Below are 25895 nucleotides of genomic sequence, written 5' to 3'. Positions count from 1 at the left end.
TGCCTGACTTCATATCCCACTGATGACTAACCGTGTAGCAGTGCTGACCTTAATTCTCTGAATTACAAATTGTGAACAGTACTTGAGGGTATTGGGTGCAAGAAGAGTCAATCCGCAGTTAACAGTTTGAAGCGCTTTCCTCTGGCTGCAATGGCGACGAGTGACCTACTAGGCTCTGGGACTGTGTGCGTTAACGTGATTGGTGCAATATGTTGTCGGACCATGTATACTTTACATCCTTTATGTAAATTAAATTACACTTCACCATATTGCTGGTTTTCATTGTTTCCTTTGTAACTGCCTTTATGGCCGTACTAAGCAGTTATGAACTGTTAACGTTACATATGTTATGATAAAGTTTAAAAAAAAAAAAAAATACTGTTTCTCACTTCTCGCTTATTTTGCCCTCGTCATGTAAGATTTAATTCGACGAAAATATATTTACACAGTCGCGATCTCTAGTATGCTTTTCAGTTTGTTCCATTTTCCTCTCAACCTTCTTCGTTCTGTGTTCACAATCAGATCGGAGGGCTACTCAGCTCAGTTTCTGTTTTTGTGTCAGTGTATAATGTGATTTGCTGTTAAGTAGAAGCTTGTGCACGAGCTCGTATAATTCTGGATTTACATCCCAATTGGATAATATTACAGCATATATTTGGGTAATTTCCATGTGACATTTCAGTTTGTCTTAATTGCTATTGGTGTCAGTCTTAAATATCTTCATTTGATTTTATTTTAAATTGTATATATTTTATCTGTAGCATCAGCCTTATGAATAACTGAAGCATCACTAAAGATTGGAATCAATATGTAACTTGTTATAAATTAGTTGCTAATATTGATAATTAAGTAAGGTTCTTATTCTAGGCTGAGCACATAATGAATAATGGAATTGTAGTGAACTGCTGGCCTTGAACGTGAACGTTTATTAGTAATTAGTGCTATGCGTCTAAGATAGGTAGCACACACTATTTTCATGGCCAATAGCGCTGGATGTAGAAGAGGAACTCCGGGTAGATCAAGAAAAAGGCGACAAGATAATGTTAAGCATGACAAGAAATGTATGAGATATCGGATTTAGTGTCGAACTTTCGTTTCTGGGCGATGAATTCTCGAGTTTCAAAAGCCATAGTCATAGTCTTGGCAACTTTTAGTAGAGTTACCCTTCTATTACTGTTAAATAAAACAATAAAGTAGCTTTGAACAAGTCATAACAATAAAAGGAGATAATATAATTGACAAATAATTTATTTACTGTGTAGATGATAAAACTAATAATTCGATGGTTATTTTATAATTTTTTTTTGTTTGTTTGTTTACAGAGTACAGGCGATTTTTCCAACGCCGGATCCACAAGCTATGCTAGACAAAAGAATGCATAACCTAGTTGCTTATGCGAAAAAAGTTGAGGGAGATATGTATGAAATGGCAAATTCAAGGGTAAGGTTGTACTACTTTGTGTTATTTTAAAATAAAAATATAAAGGAGAAATTAATATTGTGTGTTGGAAGGTGTATTGATATCACACTTCGTAAGAGAACCAGAGTTTCCACCGACCTGGAAAACCTGGAAAAGTCAGAGAACTCAGTTTATTCGTAAAAATTCGTGAAATGTCAGAGCATTTCATGAAATGCTGATAAAATCTGGAAATTCGGGAAATATCAAGTACTTCTCAGAACACATGGTTTTAAACCTTATCTTTCTACAACAGACGTTTCTATATATATATATATATATATATATATATATATATATATATATATATATATATATATATATATATATATATATATATATATATATATACCTGAAAGATGGCAACTCTTACAACTAGAGCCAATGGTTTCATATTTCTCCTCTGAAAAAAGTCTTAGCGGCCATTTGCACAATGTTGGCTTTATGCAAAGCGGAGCTAAAAAACCGCTTAAATCTAGGCGGCAGATGAACTACCGCTCAACTTCTTAAGCATGTTTCTCTTCCGAATTGGATGCTTCGTTATTTAGAAAATTCTGCTTGAATTCTGGCTTTGATTAGAGATGCCTCCTTACTTATACTGCTGATGGTTTTGAAAGAAAGATACGATTAGACACCAGGGGCCGTATGCAGAGTGTTTCTGACGCGTGATTAGTGCCATACTAAAGAGTTCGACTAACATGTTTCCTGCAGTAGTCAGGTCTTTAGTATGACGTTAGTCATACTTCAAAACGACTCTGCATAAGGCGGCAGGAGTTTAAGCGAACATTGTGCAACCGGCCGATAGCAGTTCTACTTCAGACTGCGAGTTCTTTTCCTACTTTCAGTGTACATACTCATCCAAGATCTCTTGCTAGCAATTCACTTCCACCGCATACGAACACCAGAGACAATTCCTTGAACCAATCATAGGACACACTCTGAAAAAAGAAAATCGAAATACCAAAAGTTTCGTTGAAATATTGGCAGATCCATAGAAACTACGGCTTAATTCTGCCGCTCCGAATAAGTTCGGCTTCGCTCAACCAGGAGTTAAGCGAACATTGTACAACCGGCCGTTAGAGCAGGGCTTACGAACCCAAAAGGAAATCGAGAAAAGAGTAATCCAGTTTCAAATTAGAGAGCTTAAAGGTAAAAGGTGTATGATTGTTACAACTATCATGTTATGAGATAGATATTGATAAAAAGCTATCAGTTGCGGAAACTCGTGTAAATATTTTTGTTCAGTTAATGGAAAGAAAAAAAAAAAACTTACTTACAGTGGCGAATTTACGATTTTGTTTCGGGGGTGGCTTTGTTAACTTCATTCCTGGAAATGTTAAAACTCTGCAACATATATCATTTGCTTTAAAATAGTAAGTAAAATTTCGGGGGGAGGGGCTTAAGCCCGGAAGCCCTCCCCCTTAAATACGCCACTGCATAGATATATATTTGACAAACGACGGAAAAACGATTCAAAATAGAATATTCATACCCATCCAGAGTGAAAAGTGAAATCAAACTTTTAATTGCCTTGATTTAAACTTAGTCCTTAGTTCACTTCTGTTCAGAGGCAGTTTCTTTTCTTTCTTTGTCTCTTCTCCCCCCCCCCCCCCCTTTTATTTTTCAGAATACTTGATAATTGTAGCAAGGTGAATTTTCGATTTATTGAAAAACGTGCAGAGAGAAAGATCTGAGACTGTTTCATGTTTCTCACATGGTATCACACTAGCATTCAACATAGGAACTGTTGCGGTCCAAACACGCATTCTAACGTGATGCCAATCGTGCATGCCCTTTGCAAAAAAATGTTGCTCTGGTTGTGCCTCTTCCAGTGTATCGAAGTCAAGATTGTCATGAACGATATTCTTCACTGAACCATATGAGATTTGCAGCGTTATGCAACCTCACTCTTCTGTCTTCACTAATCATCGCATCGACGTCACACATTTTCACGTTGGTGAAGGACATTGCTAGTCTGCCGCTTGTGTCATCATCTGTTATGATCCTTCTACCACTTGTAAGTACGTTCCACCACACACACTTGTTTCTGCGACATAACACTCTCTCTATACAATCAATTCTCAATGAATCAAATGGTTTGTCCCCCCTCCGTCAGACTTCCCTAACCTTGGTAGTCAGGAAATTCGTGCTCGCCAAATAAATGGGAACTCTGGAAACGGAATATCCCTACAACTTTCTTCACGAAGTATAATGATATAACAACATAATTAGTATTATTTACCGAATTAATGATTTAAGAGGAAGTGATGAGTGTTTAAATGAAACTTACTTGATGGCATATTTTGGAAAGCTAATCGTAATTACATGAAGTTTTTACAGTACATACGGCAATCTTGATTGACTAATTTAATGGATTCTGTTTCATAGAAAAAATCTTCCGGAGCATTGTTTGCGTCGCGAGGCGCGGAATTTCCTCCATTAAAAATGTTGATGATTGTTTTTGAATGACTGGAATACGGTGGTCTATACTTCACCATTCGACCCGTAAGTTTTTAAATTTTTGAAGAAAAGGGATCCGAGAATTTAAAAAGCGTAAGGCAACATGTGAGTTTAAATTTTATACTGTTACTGACAGTATACTGTAACTGTTCCAACAGTGTATAGCATGTCAGGTAATAGGATTAATCGTATTAATATAGGTTTACTTACGTAAGACTAATGCAGGCTTTCCAATGCTCCTATATTTCCTATTTTTCCTATATATTTACGTCTCTTCCTATAAACTCCTATATTTCCTGTATTTTAACGAAACTTCCTATATTTCTGTGACATTGCTACTCCCACTTGTGAAAATATCACAATGAAATAAGGTGTGGGTAGTGTGAAAATATCACAATGAAATAAGGTGTGGGTAGTTGGAGGGCCTTTTATCTCCACAGTAGAGTGGTTGAATGGAAAGCACAAGATAAAACATGTCATGAAAATAATCGCTACAGAAGGATTAAACAATTTCTGAAAGAGAAATTATGTGAAGCCAAATTTCACTTCATCATATGTACATGGTTATTTTTGATAATTTTCTGTGTTTCTTTCAACGCAAATTTTCTGTGTTTCTTTCAACGCAAACACCCGCTAATTAATTTACTCTACTCAGTTTTCAAAGCTAGTCAGAATGCTGCTATTGATGCTTGTGAAGCCAGATGCGTTCGGGGAGTAGCAGGTTACCTATTTATGTGCAATTGATTTCAAGAACTGCGAATACCATCTGCGACAACCTGAAATTGGAGTGAAAGCGCAAACTCAGCTACAAAAGAGGGAATTCAGGGAGGATGGGAAGTGATTCTACATTTGTGTGGTTTCAAAACTGCTTAAGAAATTACCAATATCGAAACCATTGTTGAAGTATCTGCAGTGTCCACATCCACTATTTAGAAAGGAGATTACTTGTTTATCCCTTGCACGGAATTTAGCAAAAGAAATGAGAATGCATTTACAGATTGTAAGAACATCAGTGTTTTCATGGACGAGTGGAAACCACTTATTCTGTGGAGCCACTTATCGAAGATTCTTGGTTTATGAAGAAAACTGAGTGTTGTGATGTCAGATACTCGCTCGTGGGTCAATACTGGGCAAGAATATGTGATATAAGAAATTCATATGGAACAATTAAATATCCAGTGATGTCTGAAATGGTCAAAGCTTGCCTGTCAGTATTTCATGGTAATGATGTGGAACGTGGTTTCTCAGAGAACAAACATATTTTAGGAAGTAATCGATCCCATCTTGCACACCAGAGTATGAAGACTGAGGACTGTAAAGGATAGTATTAGAATGGAGGAAAAGTTGAAAACCTATCTGTTACAAAGCAATTAATAGATGCTATGCAGAACGCCTGGAGAAAGTATAAAAATTACTTAGAAGAGTGCAGATCCAAAGAGACCGCAGTGGCAAAGATTTCTAGAGAAGAAAGTGCTTTAAGAAATGCGAAGCAAGAAGCTATATTAAAGCAAGTTTCAAAGAGTGAATCGTCTCTGAAGAAATTAAATGAAATGGATGAAACAGTACAGAAGGAAATGGAAGTAGCTACTAGACTGATGAAAGATGCTCAGACAAGATTTATTTTTTATTTCTACCTATTGGATAATTGAAATGTTCCTTTTTCACAGCTTCACGAAACCTATATTTTTTCCGTCGTGATATCCTATATATATATATCCTACACATATACTTACAAACAAGGATATGTTTATTGCATTTAAAGGTTGGACGCGCATATATATATATATATATATATATTAGCATTGGAAAGCCTGCTAATGTATGTTCCAAACACATGAGTAATTTTTGTGCGCTCCAACAAGTTCATGAGACTGGCACGCCTGCTTTTTTTTTTTTTTTTTTGTCCATTCATTTATTTATCTTACTGTATCAAATTACTACAGAATGCACCACACTAAATACGTTTTGATTCTGTTATCACATTCAAAATATTTAATTTTAATTCGGTTGCCGTTGTTTTAGAATGAGTTAAATAGCACCAGAAAATAGCCAAACTGGCAGCATTTCATATAGTTTTTGGTTTTCTACGTATTTGTCAGCTAACTTGTAGATTTGAGCATATGAACAGGAAAGCATTTTCACTTTTCATAAGTTCTTCCGAAACTTTTGAGAAACAGAACTTAAAAGACCTTGTGAAATTCAAAGTCGCAGCTTGTAACTTGTGAAACATTAGACCAATAGTTTTGAGAAATAGGCCCCAGGTCATCAGCTGGAAATGAGTCCAGAGTTTAACTAGTCATTCCGTGTCTTGCAGTTTTAGCCTATCGAACCCACAGGACGCACATCTTGTGACACCTAGTGGGCTATCCTGGACAGAACTTTTGTTTTCTCCTGACGTTCTTCACGAAACATTTGGGAACTATCGACGATAGTAGCCCAGTCATTCATTCTTCACCATACACCTTCTTCATCTGTCGGAACACTTCCGCACTCAGAAAAACTGGGTCAGCGCTTAGTGATAGGTTTTGGAGGTATTTTTTTGCTAGCTATCATGATTAGTTGTTATTTTTGGAAAGAGGAAAAACACAGTCGATTGGTATTGGGAATTAAGTAATCATGATTAAGCGTATTAGGAAAATATTTTCTCAGTTACTGTACTCATAGTCGTGCTATATTCCATTAAGAAGTTCCAATTCATCATTCCTCGTAGTGGTGTAAGAAAGGAAAAGTTTATTAGTTTGAATTACGGTGATTATCTGGTTAGTAATTTTTACACTTAGATGTTAAAAGTGTATATTCACTTTTCTGATTTGTTCTTATTGCTCTTTTGCAGTCTGAATATTACCACCTACTGGCCGAGAAAATTTACAAAATCCAAAAGGAATTAGGTAAGGATAGATACCTTTAAATGTTTGTACAGTGTAATATTATAGAAGTATCTTTAACCCTTTGCGCTTAAGTGTCAACTGTAAGCCTTTGCGCCACTTCAGTTTTCCATCTTTGTATGCAGATCTCTTATTTCGGCTGGCTTGTTTTAATACTCCTCGTAGCTCCTTTCTTTCCACCACATCTGAGAACTGTGCGTCGACTTGTTCGACCAGGAACATTTTTATCATTCAAATTTCAGACAAGAAACAATAATAGTTGAGTTTTTTTAAAAAAAATTTTTTGTAGTATAGAAATATAGTGCAAAGGGTTCATATTTTTCTCTACTTACCATTGAAGTCAGTGTATTTGAAGATCTATGTGAGATGCCAAATTAAATTTTTATTGACGAAAGTTTTTAATTAAATCGAACAAGGATATCAGAAACGACCATAGTTGTTTGTAGTGTTCTTACATTTTATTGAAATTGAATTTAAATGATGAAGGATTAGTTTTTTGTAATAAATATAAAGAAAGAAAATATGTAATTAAAGTGGTTTTAGAAAGCCTTACTTTGAGCAAATTATTGTATAGTAATCTTATGAGAAAGACATTATTTATATTCTGATTTTTAGGTGTCCGAGAAATCGGTAAGGTGAACGTCAAAAATAAATAAGTTCGTATTTGTCAATAAATTCCGCGTAATGTCGACATTATGAACATTAAGCAGGATTTAAGATAATTTTGTTCCGAAATTTTTACAGAGGAGAAAAGACAAAAACGCAAAGAGCTACAGCAACAACAAGTACAGCAGCAGCAACAACAGCAGCAACAGCAACAACAACAGCAGCAACAGCAACAACAGCAACAACAACAGGCCCAAATAAGACCAGGAGTTACAGTTCCTCTTAGACCTGGAATACAAGGAGCATCTGTTGCTGCTGGATTACGTAGTCAATCGCCAGGTAAATTGTCCGTTCTTTCAGCTATTTGTAAATACTGGCTGATAGAACGTATGGAATACATGCTTCAATATAACTATGGTACTTAACTATTTGTATTTCTTAATGGAGAATAAGTTTTCCAATATTTCGGTTGCATACCCAAGTGATACTTGAAGAAAATTAATGAGACTTAATGCATATTGCATGTTGAGATCTTCACATGCTTATTGTTTTAGTATCCGTGGATGTTCAAGATTTATAAATGAATTAACGTATTTTTCGCATGAAGAATTTCCTGCTTCTATGTAAAGTATAATCCGAACAATTGGTTCCCCTTAAATAGGAAAGGACATAATAAAAGTTATTTCATTCATAAAAGCGCAGTGGCATCAGCAATAGAAAGGAATGGTTTTCGAAACCTGTTTTATTAGTACGAGAAAACTAAATACTACAAAAGACAACCTAGACTGGGAATGGATACCACCATTACAGATTTCATCAACAGAAATTAAATAGTATATAGTTCTACATATTTCTTTACTTTTCCTAGATTTCTTGTTTTCCACAATTATTATTATACAAAATCAGATAGTGAATATACACATTCGTAAGAACAGTATAAACAGATAGAGAATATATCCGTTCATAAGAACGATATAAACATAGTTTTGTTGCTTCATATTTTTTTTCTTCGAAATTTCTGTCTACATGTTTGTAACTAGTTATATTACTTAGTAAGTTTAGTACACCATAATGTCCTTACTCCCAAAAATTTGACTAAAAATTTTGTAAGTACAAAATTACGGATTACTAACGAGTTTGTAAACAAAATTTGGCATCATTGAACCATAGATGGAATCCAGATTGGTGATTTTAAGAAGGCGGAAAGTTATATCAAGATTAGTGGCAGAAAATAATCTGCATAGGCCTGAAAAATAGAAACACAAGGTAAGTCAAAAGTCTTGTAATACTTTTGTACACAACATACCTGTATTTATTACAGTACAGTGGAAGCAGATTAACACTCAAAGAATAGCCCCTCGTGTTGGATTGTGTGCAGCCACCTTCCTGGCAGTCCTTCGATTCTATTTTGACACCGGATCTCGTCGTTAGACACACACACACACAAGTTATTGCTCTTTCCACGTTCTGCTGGTATGCTGGTTGGTAAAGAATTGTGATTTCGGAAAGTGTGCAATTTACTCAAACAGATAATAAGTCCAAAGGAAGAAGGTTCAAGGTCAAGGCTGTATGCCAGGTGGCATCAGGTCTGCCCCCTCAGTTTCCTGTAATTTTGCGTTTTTCGAGCCGAATGTAGTTTAGCGTCATTCTGTTGCCACAGGCCGCTCTTTCGGATCACTTGGTCGTGAATATTTGTTTAGAACGGAAAATTTTCTAGAATAATGTACTGGAAAAGTATCCAATTGTAAAAAGTTATTGGAAAATTATAATTTGCTGTTATTTAATATTCCTATACATACATTCAACCTATTTTATAGCTTTGTGTTGGTTTAGAAATTTTCGGAAAATATAGTGGAAAATTTTCCAATATACTTTTAGGCAGCTAGATCATACGTCATGAAATTTCTGGAACCAAACAGTTGCTGTTGTTTCGATCTTTAAATATCAGGCTATTGAATGATAAATTCAATTTAAAGAAAATATAATTTTTTAATGGTTGCCGCTTTCGTTCTTTTTACAAAATTAACAAATAGTATTGTGGTAACAAACATTATCCCCTCACGGGATACCAATTTTCACCACCCTATCCACAGCTCAAAAATAGGCCAAGAAAAAAAAATATACACCACCTCCAGCCCCATCCTTCAAAAATTATCCGCCCTGTAAGCTAGTATGCTCGACCATTGTAAGTTGAAGTGTTGATCCCCGCTGCTTTTACACCTGTTTTTATTTCAAAGTTTATCTTGCCATTTAGTTTTTATCTAGTAGTTAAAAGTCACTTTAATACACGTAGTTATTTATGTAAAGGTTTGGTGTTAGCATGCGGGGTCAGGTTAAATTAGGTTCCATTCCGTTTTTTGTTTATTATCAGGTTATCGCCGTTTATTGCCATGTAGTCTTTAGTCATAAACTATCTTTAAAAAAATGTTTTAAATACTTAATGACTTTTTTTCTTCGTTCTCCCTGGCGGGTATGTGACACTGTGCTGTGGTTCACTGCACCTTTTCTCTCGCATGTTTAAACTTAAAAAGCGTCAAACTTCGTTGAGCACTCACCGTCACGCTTCTACTAAAAACTGACTGAAAGTACTGACGGAGCGGGGGCCTCTCTGTTAAATAGTCCGCTTGCCAGACTACTTCTTGGACCCATTTTATCTTTTAGTTCGTTCTTTAGTTATCTTTTAGTAACTAGATCATGGCATATAGACGCGCCAAGGCTTACGCTACTTTGTTTGATTTGTTTAAATATTTCAAGATTATGACTTACCTTGTAACGACTTTAATGGGTAAAGTTTGTGGGAGTACACTCTACACACGTCATCAATTTAGGAGCCAATTGTTTGGATTCTTCTTAAAATAGAAACGGAAAATTTTCACGCTGGAATACACGACTTTGTATATAAATCTGAATGTTAACTGATATTAAAACAACAGCATGTGAAGTTCTCAATATACATGTATTTAGCCTCATTTTCTCGTTAAGTTTACTTGTGTGTGTAATCGAAATATTGGCAAGTATATTCTGCATTAAGGAATACAAATAGATGAATACTATAGTTACATTTTTAAATACGAGTATAATCATATTTAAATAATTTGTACAGTCTGGTTCATAATTTCAGTAAACTCTTAATTTAAGGGACCTCAAAGTAGCGGATAAATTCAACTGACAGAATTTGACTAACGTAGCAAATAGTTGCGAGAAAGAAACTGATGAGGGGAAAATCTTCGACCAGAGTCTTAAAAGACTGCGACGGACACGACTATAATATGGCAGTGATCGTACACAAAACTGCCATTACCACTGCTTGCTCGAGTCGGAACTGAGGCACCACCGGAATAATTCATGCGCACGCACAGTTCGTTGTGTTGTATTTTGTAGCGATGTTGTTGTTTTCTGGCACACATGATTGCATCTGAATATTTATTGCCGTATAGACAGAATTGCATACGTGAAGAAATTTTCAGATCCGGAAGTGTTCGTCTGTTGTGAACAAGTCCCCTCAGGCAATGTAAATCTTTTAATTAATTATAAACTACGTTCAGCTGGAAAGCAGCTGAAGCTTCAGGTTTCTTTCACCCTTCTAATATGCTGTTGTAAAGAGTTCTTTGTTAATGTGATAATGTACATTAAATATTTACATTATTCAGCACAGTTTGCAGTGTAATTTTCTATTTTAAATATCGCGATTTAACGGACTTCCGATTTTACGGACACCCTTTCGCCCAGTTAGACCAACCATTCAAATAACATTACGCTTTCGATGAGGAATAATTTTCGTTATTGTTTCTCGTTAAATATAGGGTTTAACTAACAATACATTAGAAACACAGTTTATTTTCATATAATAGAAATGTTACCTTGTATGCAGCAATAAACATTATTTCTTACATAGTTCCTTCTATTGTTGAAGCAGCAATTTTCATGGTGTGATAATTCAAAGTTATCCTCGCAAAAAAAAAAAAAAAAAAAAAGTCGGGATACAGTAGGAGGCGACTTGGTGACGACCTAAAATTCTTGTTATATAATAGATTTGTTTGTGCATTAGTTAATAGAGAGAGCCAAGTAATTATAACAAATAAACCGTAGAATTCACAGTATAGAAATTTTTCCAGTTTCACGGTAAGATTAATTTGCTTTTAAAATGGGAGTTGGATGTTCAAAGTAATATTTTATTACAGTGCTAATAAAGAAGAAACTGATGAATTTTATAAATTACTTACTGTAGAAAGAATATTGAAAGATTTTCAGTAAATTTCCTCCTATGAATATGAATGAATATGAAACAAGCAGTGACTAGAAAAATACAAAAACAGATTCATAATGCAAGGCTGAGTCGTACGTTTCGCAACATTGATGTGCATTTTTGCGGAGTGGCCGAAGCAGTTGATCATCGGAGGTGCACTGGTATAGATAGTGGGTATGTATGACTTGGTAACAGCAGAGAAGAAAGTGTAACAAAGTCTAATTAGGGAAAGTCTGCTTTACTAGTTCGAAATGAGTCATAACGCTGCGAAATCAACCCAAAACAGTTGTGTGTAAAGGTAAAGGGACAGTTCATGACAGTACAGCAACCGATAGTTCATGAAATTTTACTCGGAGATCAAAAAATCTTATTCATCAACCAAGGTCAGATATACTGAAAACCGTGGATTTCTATGTCGTATGTCGTGCACTAGACCATCAAGATAAATTGGACGACTAACACTCGGAGGTTATCAAGTGAAGTTAATATCTCACAATCTTGTATGTCTCATAATCCTCACGACCTCATCAAAAGCATCCAAAGAATTGAACCCAACTCAAACACAAAGGCAATTGAGCCTATATGTGTAAGAAATTCATGAAAACCGAATGATCTGATTTCCCAGAAAATAATAACATGCGACGCAGAGGACATTTTTCAAAAATTCGTATGTTCATTAGCAATAGTCAAACAACGGCCAGGTGCCAGAACCTGTCGTCGACCACAAACGTTTTGAATACAGTTGGTGAAATTATGAGGAAATAATTCACCACGTGTTCGTTCCGGACCATCAAGCAAACTTGTACTCCTAACAGTTGGAGCGAATGTATGCTTCTATCTACCTATCTATAGTGTACATATATATATATATATATATATATATATATATATAAATATAAAGTAGCAGGAAACCTTTGTCGAATCTTCAGATTACTACGTCCTCACTTCATGCGTGTACGATTCTTCAGAAAGAAGAGAAAGTACAAGAGTTCTTCTGGAAAGACAAGAATTGATCAACTCAGAGGGCAAAAATGCAGCTGGGCCGAGAATGGAAGTCGGATCTTCAGTTTATCGTCTGGTTTCTATCCACTACGTTATTTTGTTTCTCGACGGACTCACTACACATTTTCATCCTTGAGGTGAATAGCTGATCATCGACCTCTAGAGTAGAAATGAATTGCTGGGCAAGGGACAAATTGAGTAGCGTAGTAGTTAGCGTACGGTACAGTGTGCCAAGATCCAGTTCTAATTCTCACCCTAGTCTTACTTTCTCATTCTTTGAATTTCAGTGCAATATTTTGTTGTATTCTAAAATATTATATAAAATAAAATTTTAGTTAATTTAAAATTTGAACATTACTCCTGTACTATGTATATGTAGTTAAACTGCTAGTTTTTTTTCATCAAAATGCTGAAGTATCTACATCCTAATACAGAACCACCACCTCGCAGAAGACTATATGTTAGATATCTTACTACGGACTCGCCTAGTTCTGTAGAACATTAATTTCTTACATTCGAAGTATTTGGTTCGTTCTTTAACTCTTATCAATCCTGTATGATTAAGCGGATTTATTTAATAAGTTTTTTTAATATTAATTAATCATTGCAGTTGACAAGGTATTAACGAATCAACTTTAAAACAATGTAGTTTTGTAATTTGTGAAATTCTCTTGCAGGCATGGGACACGTAGCTGGGCAACCTGGTTTGAGTGGAATAACTTCTCAACCTAGAGTGCAGTTTCCTCCATCACAGTTAGTTCCCAATCAGTCTGTTACAGTCAGCCAGGCACTTACACAAACTTCCACCATGGGTTTGGCTCCTTATAGTAGCATGGGTATGACATCAACCCACCCCACAGTGACTACAGCAACCGGTAGTGCTGGAATTCCGGGCAGCTTGAGTACTAGTCAATTTGGCACGGTATCAGTAACTGGTTCTAATGTAAGTCCGGTTTCAGTATCGGGTCTAGGGCAAACACAGCATCCGTCTCTGCCACCGCAACAAGGCCAGGCTCAGTTCCCGGACTTGCTAAGAACTCAAGCCCGATTGCCAGGTGCAAATGCTGCTCCTCCGTATAGTTTGAGTCAAAGTCAGCAACAGTTTTCGCGAGTTCCTGATGCTCTCCCAGTTTCTGCAACTCCTCAGTCATCTGTTGCTGGTCCTGGTGTTGTGACTAGTTCCGCAATGAGCTTATCTCAGCAAGCAGCGTTACAAACAGGACTTTTACAGGCTCAGCAAAATGTTAGTTTACAACAGCAGCAACAGCAACAACAACAACAACAACAACAACAGTTACAACAGCAGCAGCAGCAACAACAGCAACAGCAGCAGCAGCAACAGTTACTTGGCATCACATCATCAGCAGATCAAAGCTTTACCAATAGTAGTCTTGGAAAGGTTCCTGCATCCTCTGCAATGACAACACATGTTCACCAGGTACGTTCATTTATAAGATGTACGATTCAGTAACATCTTCCGTTCGAAAGTGATGTTTTAAAATATATTCTTGTCAGATTGTATATTGTATTGATTTTTATTTATACTGATAAATTGGTTTGCTTTGCCGTTTGCCTTGAAGTGATAGAATTTCAACTAAAACAAAAGTAATTATAGCTTTTGACTTAGTAGAATAGGATTACGATTGTTTCCAAATAGCCCAGTAGTGTGTCCAGTGTAATTCCTCGTTTATACTCTTTAGACTAAAGAAAGTTATATTATAGGAACTAGAATTGAAGACTTATCTGTTTTCTAAAACATATGGGTATATAGGGCAGGGCCATTAATTCTTACCAGAACTTTACTTAAGCTTGTTTTGCACATAGTATCTGAAAATGTAACATGAAAATCATATGCAAAATTTAATTATGGTAGTTTGAATTTTCAGAATCCATAGGCAGTGATCTCTCTAGACTGGAAGTCGATTTTTTAAAACAGATAATTACATATATTGATCCACATACAGAATGTACGCAAGAAAATAAAACTTTTTCTTCATTTTCTGAAATGCATCTTGTGCCCTCAAAATGACTTAGATAATATAATCGAAAAATCAGCTCCGTACATTTTACGTCAGTCGTTTCACTTTCTGCAGATGAGAAATGCTATTTTTACCAAAACATTTAGTACTGTAATCCTTCCATGCATCGTCTATTACAATATTTCTCAAATTGTGGTGCTCAAGATCAGCCCTTGTGGTCCTCTTAGATTGATAGTCCAAAAACAGACAAAACTTAGGGAGTTGCGTACCAGTATAATTGAGGGTCTGAAACTGGTATAGATTATACACTGTAATAAAGTAAAGACTATACAAATTCTAATAAAGTACAACTACAAACTAAACCAACTTTTCTTAGCAGTAAAATTGATTCAAATCACATGCGTGCTGTCAAGGACCCATTTTGCCTCCAGTACAGAGGTTAGCCACCTCGTACTGTTACCAGGAGGAACAGAAGATTAACTTTCTTTTTAATCAAGTAATGGGGCCGCGGTGGCTCAGTGGCAGAGCGTTCACCTCTGGTGCTTGGAGTTTCGGGTTCGATCTTAGCCCCCACCAAGTGAACTTCGTGGTGGACAAACACCGTGTGCGTGGGTTTTCTCAGGGTTCTCCCGTTTCCTCCCACGTTCTTCATTCCACCATTTCATTCATTACTCATCCTCACCGTCTCCTTTAGCGTAACCGGCATAACCGTGGGACATAAAACTCAGATTTCATTTTTCATTTTAATCAAGTAATGTCACAAGTAGGTGTTGACCTGCAAGGAAAAGAGTTTTTGGTGGTTGTTGTTGTAACAATTCAGATGTACACTACTGTTCTAAAGTATTGCACGCATGGATGAAAATGAGGATTTTTGTATATTTTACGCAATAACCAAATTGTTGCGTAGTAAAAAGTATGCATAACTTACAAATAAATATAAGGAACAATTTGCAGGTATGTTCTTTTTTTTACCATATTTGACTACACTGCTAAATTGTCAGTGTCACGTGACAGGAGATTGCGTCATCCGAGACTCGTGGCTGAGCTATCAGTTTGTTTAAAAGTAACTTGCGGGTGATAGTGTGTTCGGAAAGTGTTATTATTTTACTTTAATATTTTGTGCTCATGAAGTATTAGCAATGTAAAGACTCAAGAGTTAACACCGAGGAAGAAGAAATGTATGGAAGTATTAAGTAGGGAAGGCCTAAACAATATTGAGATTGCAAAAAGATTGAACTCTTCAAGATCAGCCGTCAGTTGCAATCTCAAGAAGCTGAAAACCATCAGTAGCATAGAAAACTTGCCCAGGATTGGTAGCCCACCCATTTCTTCACCCCGAGTAAACAATATTTCATTTGAGCAGCAGAAACAGGACAGCCACCTCATCAGAGCTCGCGGAAGCATGGAAACTAGCGACGGAAGTTAAAGTGAGTTCGCCAGTTGTCACAAAAAAGACTTTGTGCAATGGGTATCAAGTCACGAGTTGCAAATAAGAAGCCGTTTTTAACAACTGAAATGATGAAGAAAGGTTGGCGTGGACTAAAAACAATGAAAAATGGATAAAAGAGCAATTCAGAATGGTTATATTCTCTGAAAAAAGTCTATTTCCTCTAATGAGTGACAGACCGCAGCCCATCAGATACGAACCGCATGAAAGGATGGAACCTGAGTGCCTTCAACGTACAGTGAAACACGCTCCTTCGGTTATGGTGTGGGGAGCAATGACTTACCAAGGTATTGGGCGGCTATATTTTGTTTCGGGAACAATGAATATTGACCAATATGAAGTTTTCCTCAGGCGCGCTCTCATGAACACGGCTCGCGATGCTTTCGAGGATGGTCAATGGATTTCCCAGTAGGACTTAGCACCATGTCACACATAAAAAAAGTACGTTCATATTGTCTTTCTTGAGAAATTTCATTATCTATATGTTTAATATGTTTTCAAGGCTAGTATTGAGCAATATTGTGAACCGTCTTTTGGTTTACAGGTTCAGTGTGTCATGTCTTAATTGGGTATAGAGTTATCATGGCTGAGCAATTCACCAGATCTTAATCCGATTGAAAATTTGTGTCGTTTGATGGGGAAAAGGATCCAAATGAAAAGACCTGGCACCAAACGCGAACTTACGGAAGTGATTGTGAACGTATAGAATCATGAAATCAACAATAATATTGTGAGAGAGTTGACAGACTCAATGTAACAAAGACTGGAGGCTGTCATTGAAGCAAATGGTGGTGTAATAAAGTACTAAGTGTTTGTAATGGAAACAAAAATGTATCAAAATTATCATTTATATACGAGAAATTGAATAGCAAGAAAATAACAGTTGTAAGAAATATCTGAATAGCTATCTATTCTGCAAATATGTAACATAACAAATCGAATGTCATCGAGTAGTACGCAATATATGAATATTGTTATGAAATTCCATTTGAATAAAATACTAAAATTCCATTATATTACAAATTTAATATTTATCTGGTTTCAGTATTACTTGTAGACTATAGTTTTTATAGTTTTTAAACGAAACATACACAAAATAATGATTTATGTCTTTAAAAATGGCAACACACTTGAAAAATTCAATTTATCCCTAAGCGTGCAATACTTTAGAACAGTAGTGTATTACGAAAATATTCTTGAATGCCTTCAATTATTTAAAAAGATAACCTAATTTGCATTTTTCTGTTAACCCCTTCCACTACGATTTATTTTCTGAACTCTGATAATTGAAGTATAAATTATAAAAGTGTATTATAGATGGTTTATCATTATATAACTTTCAAAACATCAATATAATAACCGTACGTGATGCTACAGTAGTTTAAATTTTATGACGAGTGTAGCTCGTCATTGTGCGATTTGACACCAGGAGGCCATGACGAGCTAGAATCGTCATTTCAATGCAAGGGCTTAATATCAGTATAAAATTAAGGGGATTTTAATACTATTTTAGAAAAATAAATATATTAGCAAATATTCAAAACATTTTAAAAAGTGATAAATTTTCTTTCGAAGGGACAAGATTAGTGTGATCCATAAAAAAAATTCTAAAAGTGGTACTCACTTGAAACAAACTGGAGAAATGCTACTTCTATAGACGGTGAAATTTTCAGTTTTCGTAACGGACTGGAAGTCGAATTTTTTAAAAATGCGACATAATAGTTCTTAATTTAGATAGTTTATTTCAAACTTTTTTTTTAAATATCGAAAGAACTGAAGAAATAAATGAAAATATTAAGAGAACAGTTTTGTGTGACTGACTAATTTTCCATATAATTCTGTAGGCAAAAACACGCCAGAGATTTAAAAGAAAAAAAAAAAATATATAAGACCACTTCGTACATACTTTCTAAAACTGAAGCATATTTGTTTGAAAAAGACGGGCAAATTTGGCAATTTAAAATACTACCTTTAAATTGGACATGTGATTCATACCATTTTCTTGTTTCAGTATTTATGTGTGCAGTATGAGCCGAGTTACGGAACTGGTACGAACTAACTGCATCAGACTGTGTATTTTAAGCAGTATATCTTTTGACTAACTTCAGGTCATAGTAAAATAATCAAAAACACACGAAAGAAATTGTCCAAACTTCGTGCAAAATATTTCACATTACAGCCTCGTACGTTATCTTGCTTAATGTCTTAATTCTTTCAGATCACTTCAGACAATGTAGCGTATGATTTTACCTGTTTTCTTTGCCGTCTTGTTTTCAATATGGCTACAGATTTGTTGCTTGAGATAAATCGACGTGTTTAGTTGCGATTGTCATGAAAAGTTAATAAGTTAAGTCTTAAATTACAAAGGACGCAACTTAGTTTTGCTCATGTTGTAAATAACGTTAAATAATTTGATAAAGCAGCAAAGCTCCAGGCTGTATGCAGATTTCCTTGCAGCTGGCATAAAATCGATATGATGTTAGGAAAAAAAAAAACTGCAAGCGCGTTTATCAAAACATAATCTGTGCAAAAATTAATTCGAAGATAGTAACTTGATATAGTTCAGTAGATTGTGTTCCGAACTAAGAAGAAAATATTAATTATCGAAGCAAGCGTGATAAGTAAGGACAATCAATGTTAAATAGATAATATGATACAGTAATAAAAGATAGTCGATGTTATATAGATAATATGATGATAGTAATAAAATACTCAAGCATTGAGTATATTTTGAAATATTACTTAAATTCCAGATTTTCTTCAGATTGCAGAATTAGTTGGTAGTAACTTCATAACATCAAATAAGTCTTTTAAATATCGTTGTTCAAGAATTTATATGAAACTATGAAGAATAATGCTAGTATTACCTTTAATTTGTGATTCTGGCATGTAACATTGTAAGCATGATCATTTCATTTCAATTTTATTCGAGAATAATCCTTGCACTTCCATGCTTTCGGCTCTCTCCTGAAGCTTTGTTTATGGAAGGTAAAAATAAAAATAAGACAAGCGAAAACCAAGGAAATGTAAGGAATGAACTCGCTGAAGTAAAACAGTGAATATACAAGGGATGGATAAAAAGTGTTGGATCGACTGTTATAATTCACAAATGGCTGTATTAACGGTGAAAATACATGCTATATGCCTTCAATGTACTCCCCCATGTCCACAATCTTCTGTCATACGTATGGAAGGCGCCGTACTCCGTCAGCACTTTCTTATCTAGTGATGTTTTGACCGTCCTACGGCATTGAAAATGGCTTTTCTGCTGTTGTATCGTTGTCCACGAAGTGGTTTCTGCATCTTGACTAAAAGGTCGTAATCGCAGGGAGACATATCCGGCGAACACGGTGGATGTTCCAGAATCTTCCATTGCAAAGCATGTAAAAGATTCGTCACAACATTGGCTGTGTGACAGCGTGCATTGTAATGCTAGATCATGGGGTCCGTACCAAAAGATCAGGGCACTTTCTCCGAAGTGTGGGACGCAGATGGTGTTGCCAAAAACTGCAGTAATGTGGCGCATACACAGTCTGTTCTTCTGGTACAGTATGGTGCAGGATAACCCCTTGAACATCATATGCCACAATCAACATAATTTTCAATCCTCCTTGATCAGAGCGAACAGTCTTTGGCCGCGGGGAACCGGGATACTTCCATTCGTTGGATTGGCGCTTCAAACGTGATTCGTACGATCAAACCCAGATTTCATCAATGATGACAATCTTGCGTAAGAAATTATCACCCTCTGTGTGGTGGCGGTCCAGGATCTCCTGTGCCAGTGCATAGTGGTGCCATTTCTGCACCTCGGTAATGGCATGTGGTACACAACGTGAAGCAAGTTTGCGGAAACCAAGGATGTTGTGCAGAATGTGCAGCACAGTTTTATGGCATACCCTGACCTGTGCCGATAACTCACGCGCAGTCTACCGTCTGTCCACGTCCAGCAAGGATGCAAGAAGCTGAATCGTCGTGTTATCCATTGTAGGGTGTCCAAAACGTTGGTGGTCTTCCATGATCTTCTTGCCTTCACGAACACTTTAACCCATCGCGCCACGGTGCGGTATGGCAACGCTGCATTACCACAGGCTTCGCGCAGTCCCTGATAACATTCGCGTGCACTACGACCACGTGCCACTTTAATTTTGATCCACGAGCGCTGTTTCTGTTTAGTGAACATCGTTTAGAGCACGTCCACTCGCGGTACCAATTTTACGCCACTGCTCTCGTTGACTGACTGACACACTACAGTCAGTTCCTCAACTGACATTCCCTTCGCAGGCGCTGCCACCTCGCGGTTCTCCATTACTTAGATGGCGCGCGCCGGCAGGGTTGCCAGTACACTATGTACATCTTGTCCTACGTATTGCTGGTACCATTCGTCAGTTGATGTGTCTCGCTATGAAATGGCAGGGTTAAGTTTTTTTTTTTTTTTTGTTTTGTTTTTGTTTTGGAAGAAAAGGTTTTCAACTCCTTGGTACTGTTACTGATAGTATACCGACAAAAGTGTATTTTTACTTAGAAACCATCCTGTCTCCCGCTTCTTACTTAGAAACCATCCTGTTCCTCCCAAGAAATGAACACACACATTGACCCCACCATTTCACAGCGAGGTGCATCGCTACGTAATGAGTAATAACAGATATAGACAAGACAGTGCATCTTCACTGATCTCCGGTGAGTCAATTTCTTTATGTTTCTTTAATGTTAGTGTTTGTCTTACACCTATTTTTATAGTCCGTAAACAAGGAGAGCCGAAAGCTTGAAAATGTAAGGTTTATTCAAGAATCAGAACTAAGTACGCAAAATTATAATTAAAATTCCTGACAGTGTTAGTTTTTAAAGCTGTAAAGAACTCAAGTTATCCATAATTATAGCTCTGTAATATCATCAAATTAGATTAAAAAAAAAAAAAAAAAACTTCCTTGTAAGTAGAAAAAATATTGTGTTCAAGAACATAAAATTATAATAATCATCTGAATGAAGTTTAATTTTTGATATTTTTACTTACACGTAATACATTATTCCTATTCTTGCAAATCCAAACTTCAGGAATTGTCTCCCAGCTGACCGAGAATATTTTTCTTTTTGTAGGAATTAGAAAATGAGGAAAAGCCCGAATCAGAGGTACAGTGTTAAACTTAAATTGGTGCTTTGAAATGGGTACAACTTCTAATTGGTTTAAAAGAGCGTGTTGGTGTTTGGTATAAAATCGTATTAACTGCTGCCATTATTTTATGCTGATATCATTGTGAGTTGGTACATGTTAGATCCAGCAACTGTTAGTAAATATGTTGCAAGTGGTTTTGTTTATTCCATTTAAACTATTTGGCTGAAATCATAGTTCGATTTTGATCTGAATTAATTTTAACGCCTCGTTCAGCAGCAAGGCTATTTGAGACGTTGACTCACATTATAACATGGAACCAAACGACATGAGCTCCCGCCAGAAAATCGTAGGTCGAGAAACTAAGATCTCACTTTTGATTTTGGGTCATATTGGAATAAATCAAAGTTTGCTGTACTTAGAATGTATTATCTTAGATGGGGAAATAATTTTCTGCTGAGAAGTATGATGTTACATAAGTCACATAATTATGTTTTAAATATATTGTAAACTGTGCCTTACCCGCGTTTTCCCTCCTTACACTGAAAGATAGAAGAAAAAATTCAGAGGTTAGTATTGTTTCACCGTGAAAAGGGGCTGCAATGGAAATTTGCGGTATAGTCTATCATGAGGAGGAACTAAATAAGTATATATCAATGAAAGAGGAAACAACCGATTTTTTAACACACCAGATCCTCTGTAGACGTGAATTCTTTAACACATACAATGAAAAAGTGACTGACTGGACCGGGACTCAAACCCGGGTCCTCCCTTCACGTCCCTTCATATCTACAGATGATTTGGTGTGTTAAAAAAAATCGGTTGTTTCATCTTTCATTGATATATGAAATCACAAGCGTCATAAGTGCTTGGTATATGGACACCGAATGTCCAAATTACAGCAGTGGTCTGTGGTACAACCCACGTGGTTCGAGTGGAGAGTACTAACAACGAAAGTGAGAGAGTGACTGTCTGTTGTGAGAAGCGGACTGGGTGGCGTAGTTAACCCATCAGCACGATATGCCGGAGGTCCCGGGTTCGAGTCCCGGTCTAGTCAGGCACTTTTTCATTCTCTGTGTTATTAGTAACTAAACCAGTCGTTCACACGACATTAGAATAAAGTGAGCTCCCTGCTGGCTAAGCGGTTAGCGTATACGCCTTTGGTGTGGCAGACCCGGGTTCGATTCCTGCCGGGAACTCATGTTCGGATCCCACGTTACCCAAACTGTAGGTCCACGTCTCATATAGCCTCGCTGCTGAAACGGATAGTAAACTCAATATCATTTTTTTTCTGAAGGGAATTGCAACTATCGTGCTTTAGTCTATAGAAGAATTTTTATTAAGTCAGTGTCACACACACACACCGTAATGTAAAATTGAGCTTGAATTTCTGTGGTTTACGTCGTTTGACGACATCGAGGTTATGAAGGACAGGATCATAATGGGTCTTGAATCAAGTATTAATATGGGTTCCGAACCACGACCAGGGCTTGAATGCAGTGGAGCTGGCGGATGCACAGACCGCCATGTAAAATCAACCTTCACAGCATAGGTCGGTCTCGCCTCCAAGAGCTGGAGGATTACAGGATCATACCGCGGGTCTCGACTATAGTGAATAACTCATAATTGTTAGCAGATAATTTTCTCGCTGAAATTAGTGTTAGCGAAGTGATTAAACACAGTTTGAAATGTCTTTTTACATTGAAAAAGAAATGCTAAGTATCCTTGTACAAGCATATAATAAAACAGCATTTCTTTGACTCGTTCAATGTAAGTGTGTAGCAACTAAACTACTGTAGGCTTTAGGCTAGGGTTCAAGAGTGGAAGAGAACGCTTTGAATGTTTAACAAATTTGTATGGAAAGTTAATTTAGGTCAGCATAAGAACTTGATGACTGAGTGGGTACTATTATATTTAGAACATGCAGTACAAAATTTCAGGAACTACTTGTACTGGGCAATGATTATATCAGTTTTAATAATGGTAGCACACATCTCCGATTAGCGTGGGTAGTGTGTGGTGTTGGTTTCCAAAGTGTTCATCTGGTTTTCCGGTTCTTTATTCATTCATTTTTTAAATTTCATTTCGATGGTGTTGGTATGCAGTTATAAATTTGCATATCATTTGTAAATATGGTAGCTTAAATGGAATTGGTCACATTTTGTAAATATCAATTTGGTACAGAAGTTTCATCACCAAGTTTGAATATTGAGTTAAAAGAATTCATCAAAGGAGCTATTCATTGTATCAGCTGCATGTTACACAAGGGTGGTGGAGGAGGCCGTATAGAGCTGCAGTGTAGTTTCCTGTCAAGACTCGTACAAGTTTTCAAGCACATTCAATCTTGTCTGTTTTATAAATATTTAAAATCTATCATAATTTCAAATATGAGAAAACTGTTGAATGTTTTGCAAGAAAATTATCAGTGCAATTTTCTGTCTTCTGTACAGGGTATTTAACAGCAAAATAATTGCGTGTTGCTGAAAAATGACTAGTTTGCTGGTTTTTGTTTGAGTACATGCAGCAGTTAACACATTTTCGGGATTTTGATTAAATTTCAGTGAAAAGATTTTCCAGTTAATGTGAATGGTAGGACATGTCTAACTTTCTAATAAATCTGTAGCATTCTTGTTCGTGCGTCTCTATGGGAGACCGATAGTCAGTGATTCATACAATACTGCAACTCAGGGGTTCATAAGAACATTGACATATGCGAAGAAAGCACGAAGAAATAAAGCTTTCAAGGAGAGCTTGGCTTCATTTTTTAAAGAAGAAATTTTCCTCACAGTACAGAAGTGTTCATGGAAGTCCCATTACATAAGTCAATACAGTTACTTCCATCAGGCTTTTTGTAATCGTCAGAGTAATGTAGAGTTGATCTTGAAGGAAGGTAGGCAGTATTCTACATTTATTACTAATTTATATTGAAATTCTCACTGGATTTGATGGCTCGCAAGTGAACATTGCTTAAAACTACCCATTAAAAAGTTTTGTAGTTTTAACCTATAGTCATTGGAGAGATTTTTCCATCTTGAAACATTGTTGTTTTATTTTTATATACTTGTAAGCAGCACTTCTAGCTCTAGCATTTTGTAGATCTTCCTTTGTAACGAGTGAAATTAAATATTGTTTCAAAGTCGGCTATGTTCCTGCCTTTAACAGAGCAGGTATACGATGTTTTTGGCGGTAGCAGTGAATGCAGAGGTAATATACGATCTATTTTCACAAAAGAAAGAAGAAAAAAAAAAAAAACTTTACGAAATTTATACGTATTTGTAGTCAGAATTGAAAATACTTCAAGTGGTCAACCGAGACAATATGTGCACCCACGAAAGAATATTTCAAGATGACGTTCACCTGGACGTTTCACAACTGCTTTTCTGTTTTATTTCCTTTCTTCTATTTCTTTCCCTCCTTATCTGAAGTTAAGCGATATCGCTTATAATTTATTCTAGTATTGTGTGATCAGTTAGTGTAAATTTTCACTATTTTCTGTCAAACTCGTTTTTCATCAGGGCTTCTTTTGTACCAACATTGTATTGTTGGAAACACACTTACGCTGCTTCCTTACATCACTTCAGAGTTTAAGATCTTGCAGTCTCCAAGACCCTTGAGTAATTGCCAAGGATTAAAAAAGAACCTTATGAAACTGAGAACTTTCCTAGTTTTCTATTTTGGTTTCATAGTTACTTTGACGTAGCTACCATCAGAGTTTCCAAGAACGTCTTAACAAATTAAATTCGTAATATTCTTATAGCTGTAAGGAACGGGAATGTATATCTAAGGGTAAGTTGTTTATGAGCTTAGTATATGATAGTGCTACCGTGTCTCACCCCCTGAGGAACAAAGTTATTTCTCGATAATAATAACTTGTGAACACTAAAAATAAATAATGCGTTAATTTATTTTGTTTAAATTTGACAGGTTTCCCAAAACGACGCGACGACACCTTCAAGCACAACTCAAGACATAAAACCTGAACTGAAGCAGGAAATCAAACAAGAAGTTTGCAGTGAGATTAAGTTGGACGGAAAACAAGATATCACAATGACTGATATGAGTAGTGGTATGAATCAAGAAGTAAAGACTGAAGATATCAAAACAGAAATAAAGACTGAACCAATGGACGAATGTAGCGCTCCGTCTGAGAATTCAGTTACAGTTAAAGGTAAGTAATTTGCTTATGCAAGTTATCGGAAGCATATATATATTACTAGAAAAAAAATGCTGCTGCCTTGCATCCCGAGCTGAGAATTATTTCATGCCATTTTTGACCCCTTTCTCATTGCGCCTTCTGCTACTACATGGTTAGAGGCTGTCAATCCATAGAAATCCATGTTGCTGTACAAAACCTTCGTAGAGAATACAGTTAGATAAATCCAGATTTTATGAAAATTTTGTTGATGGAAGAAGTGAACATTTAATGACACGAAATAGCTTTATATTCCTGGAAAGTATATCACATCTGAAGGTAGTTATTTACTTCTGTATTTGCGAAAATTGTGAAATGTAAAATAAAATTAAAGTGTATTCCCAATGCGTCAGTCTTTTTCAGTTGTTCTTTCTTTTTTGAAATCACTCCTGAAACAAATAAACAGTTGTCAATATCAGCAATATTCATATGGTAGAATAGCTTCCTGGCATCGATTAACTCAAAAATTCAGAATAATTTCTCTAAGGAGCAACAAAAATAATGGGAAAGACATTA

At 36.2% G+C, this 25895-nt stretch overlaps 1 protein-coding gene across 7 annotated transcripts in view; it reads left to right on the top strand.

Moving 5' to 3' along the window:
• Positions 1-25895, top strand: part of nej (CREB binding protein nejire) — a 255701-nt gene that overhangs the window by 169614 nt on the left and 60192 nt on the right. For 6 of the 7 annotated variants that reach the window (XM_081751731.1, XM_081751730.1, XM_081751728.1 and 3 more), the window contains exons 7-12: positions 1323-1440; positions 6749-6803; positions 7545-7745; positions 13332-14092; positions 21175-21207; positions 25112-25355. In XM_081751731.1, coding sequence (XP_081607857.1) covers positions 1323-1440; positions 6749-6803; positions 7545-7745; positions 13332-14092; positions 21175-21207; positions 25112-25355 — 1412 coding nt within the window. The remainder of the gene's footprint in view (positions 1-1322; positions 1441-6748; positions 6804-7544; positions 7746-13331; positions 14093-21174; positions 21208-25111; positions 25356-25895) is intronic. The other variant, XM_081751729.1, reaches the window with a different exon arrangement.

Source organism: Thermobia domestica, chromosome 3, assembly GCF_964235325.1.
Source record: "Thermobia domestica chromosome 3, izTheDome1.hap1.1, whole genome shotgun sequence".
Lineage (NCBI taxonomy): Eukaryota > Metazoa > Arthropoda > Insecta > Zygentoma > Lepismatidae > Thermobia > Thermobia domestica.
The sequence above is the reverse complement of the archived record's forward strand: the minus strand, read 5'-3'. Positions and strand labels throughout refer to the sequence as shown.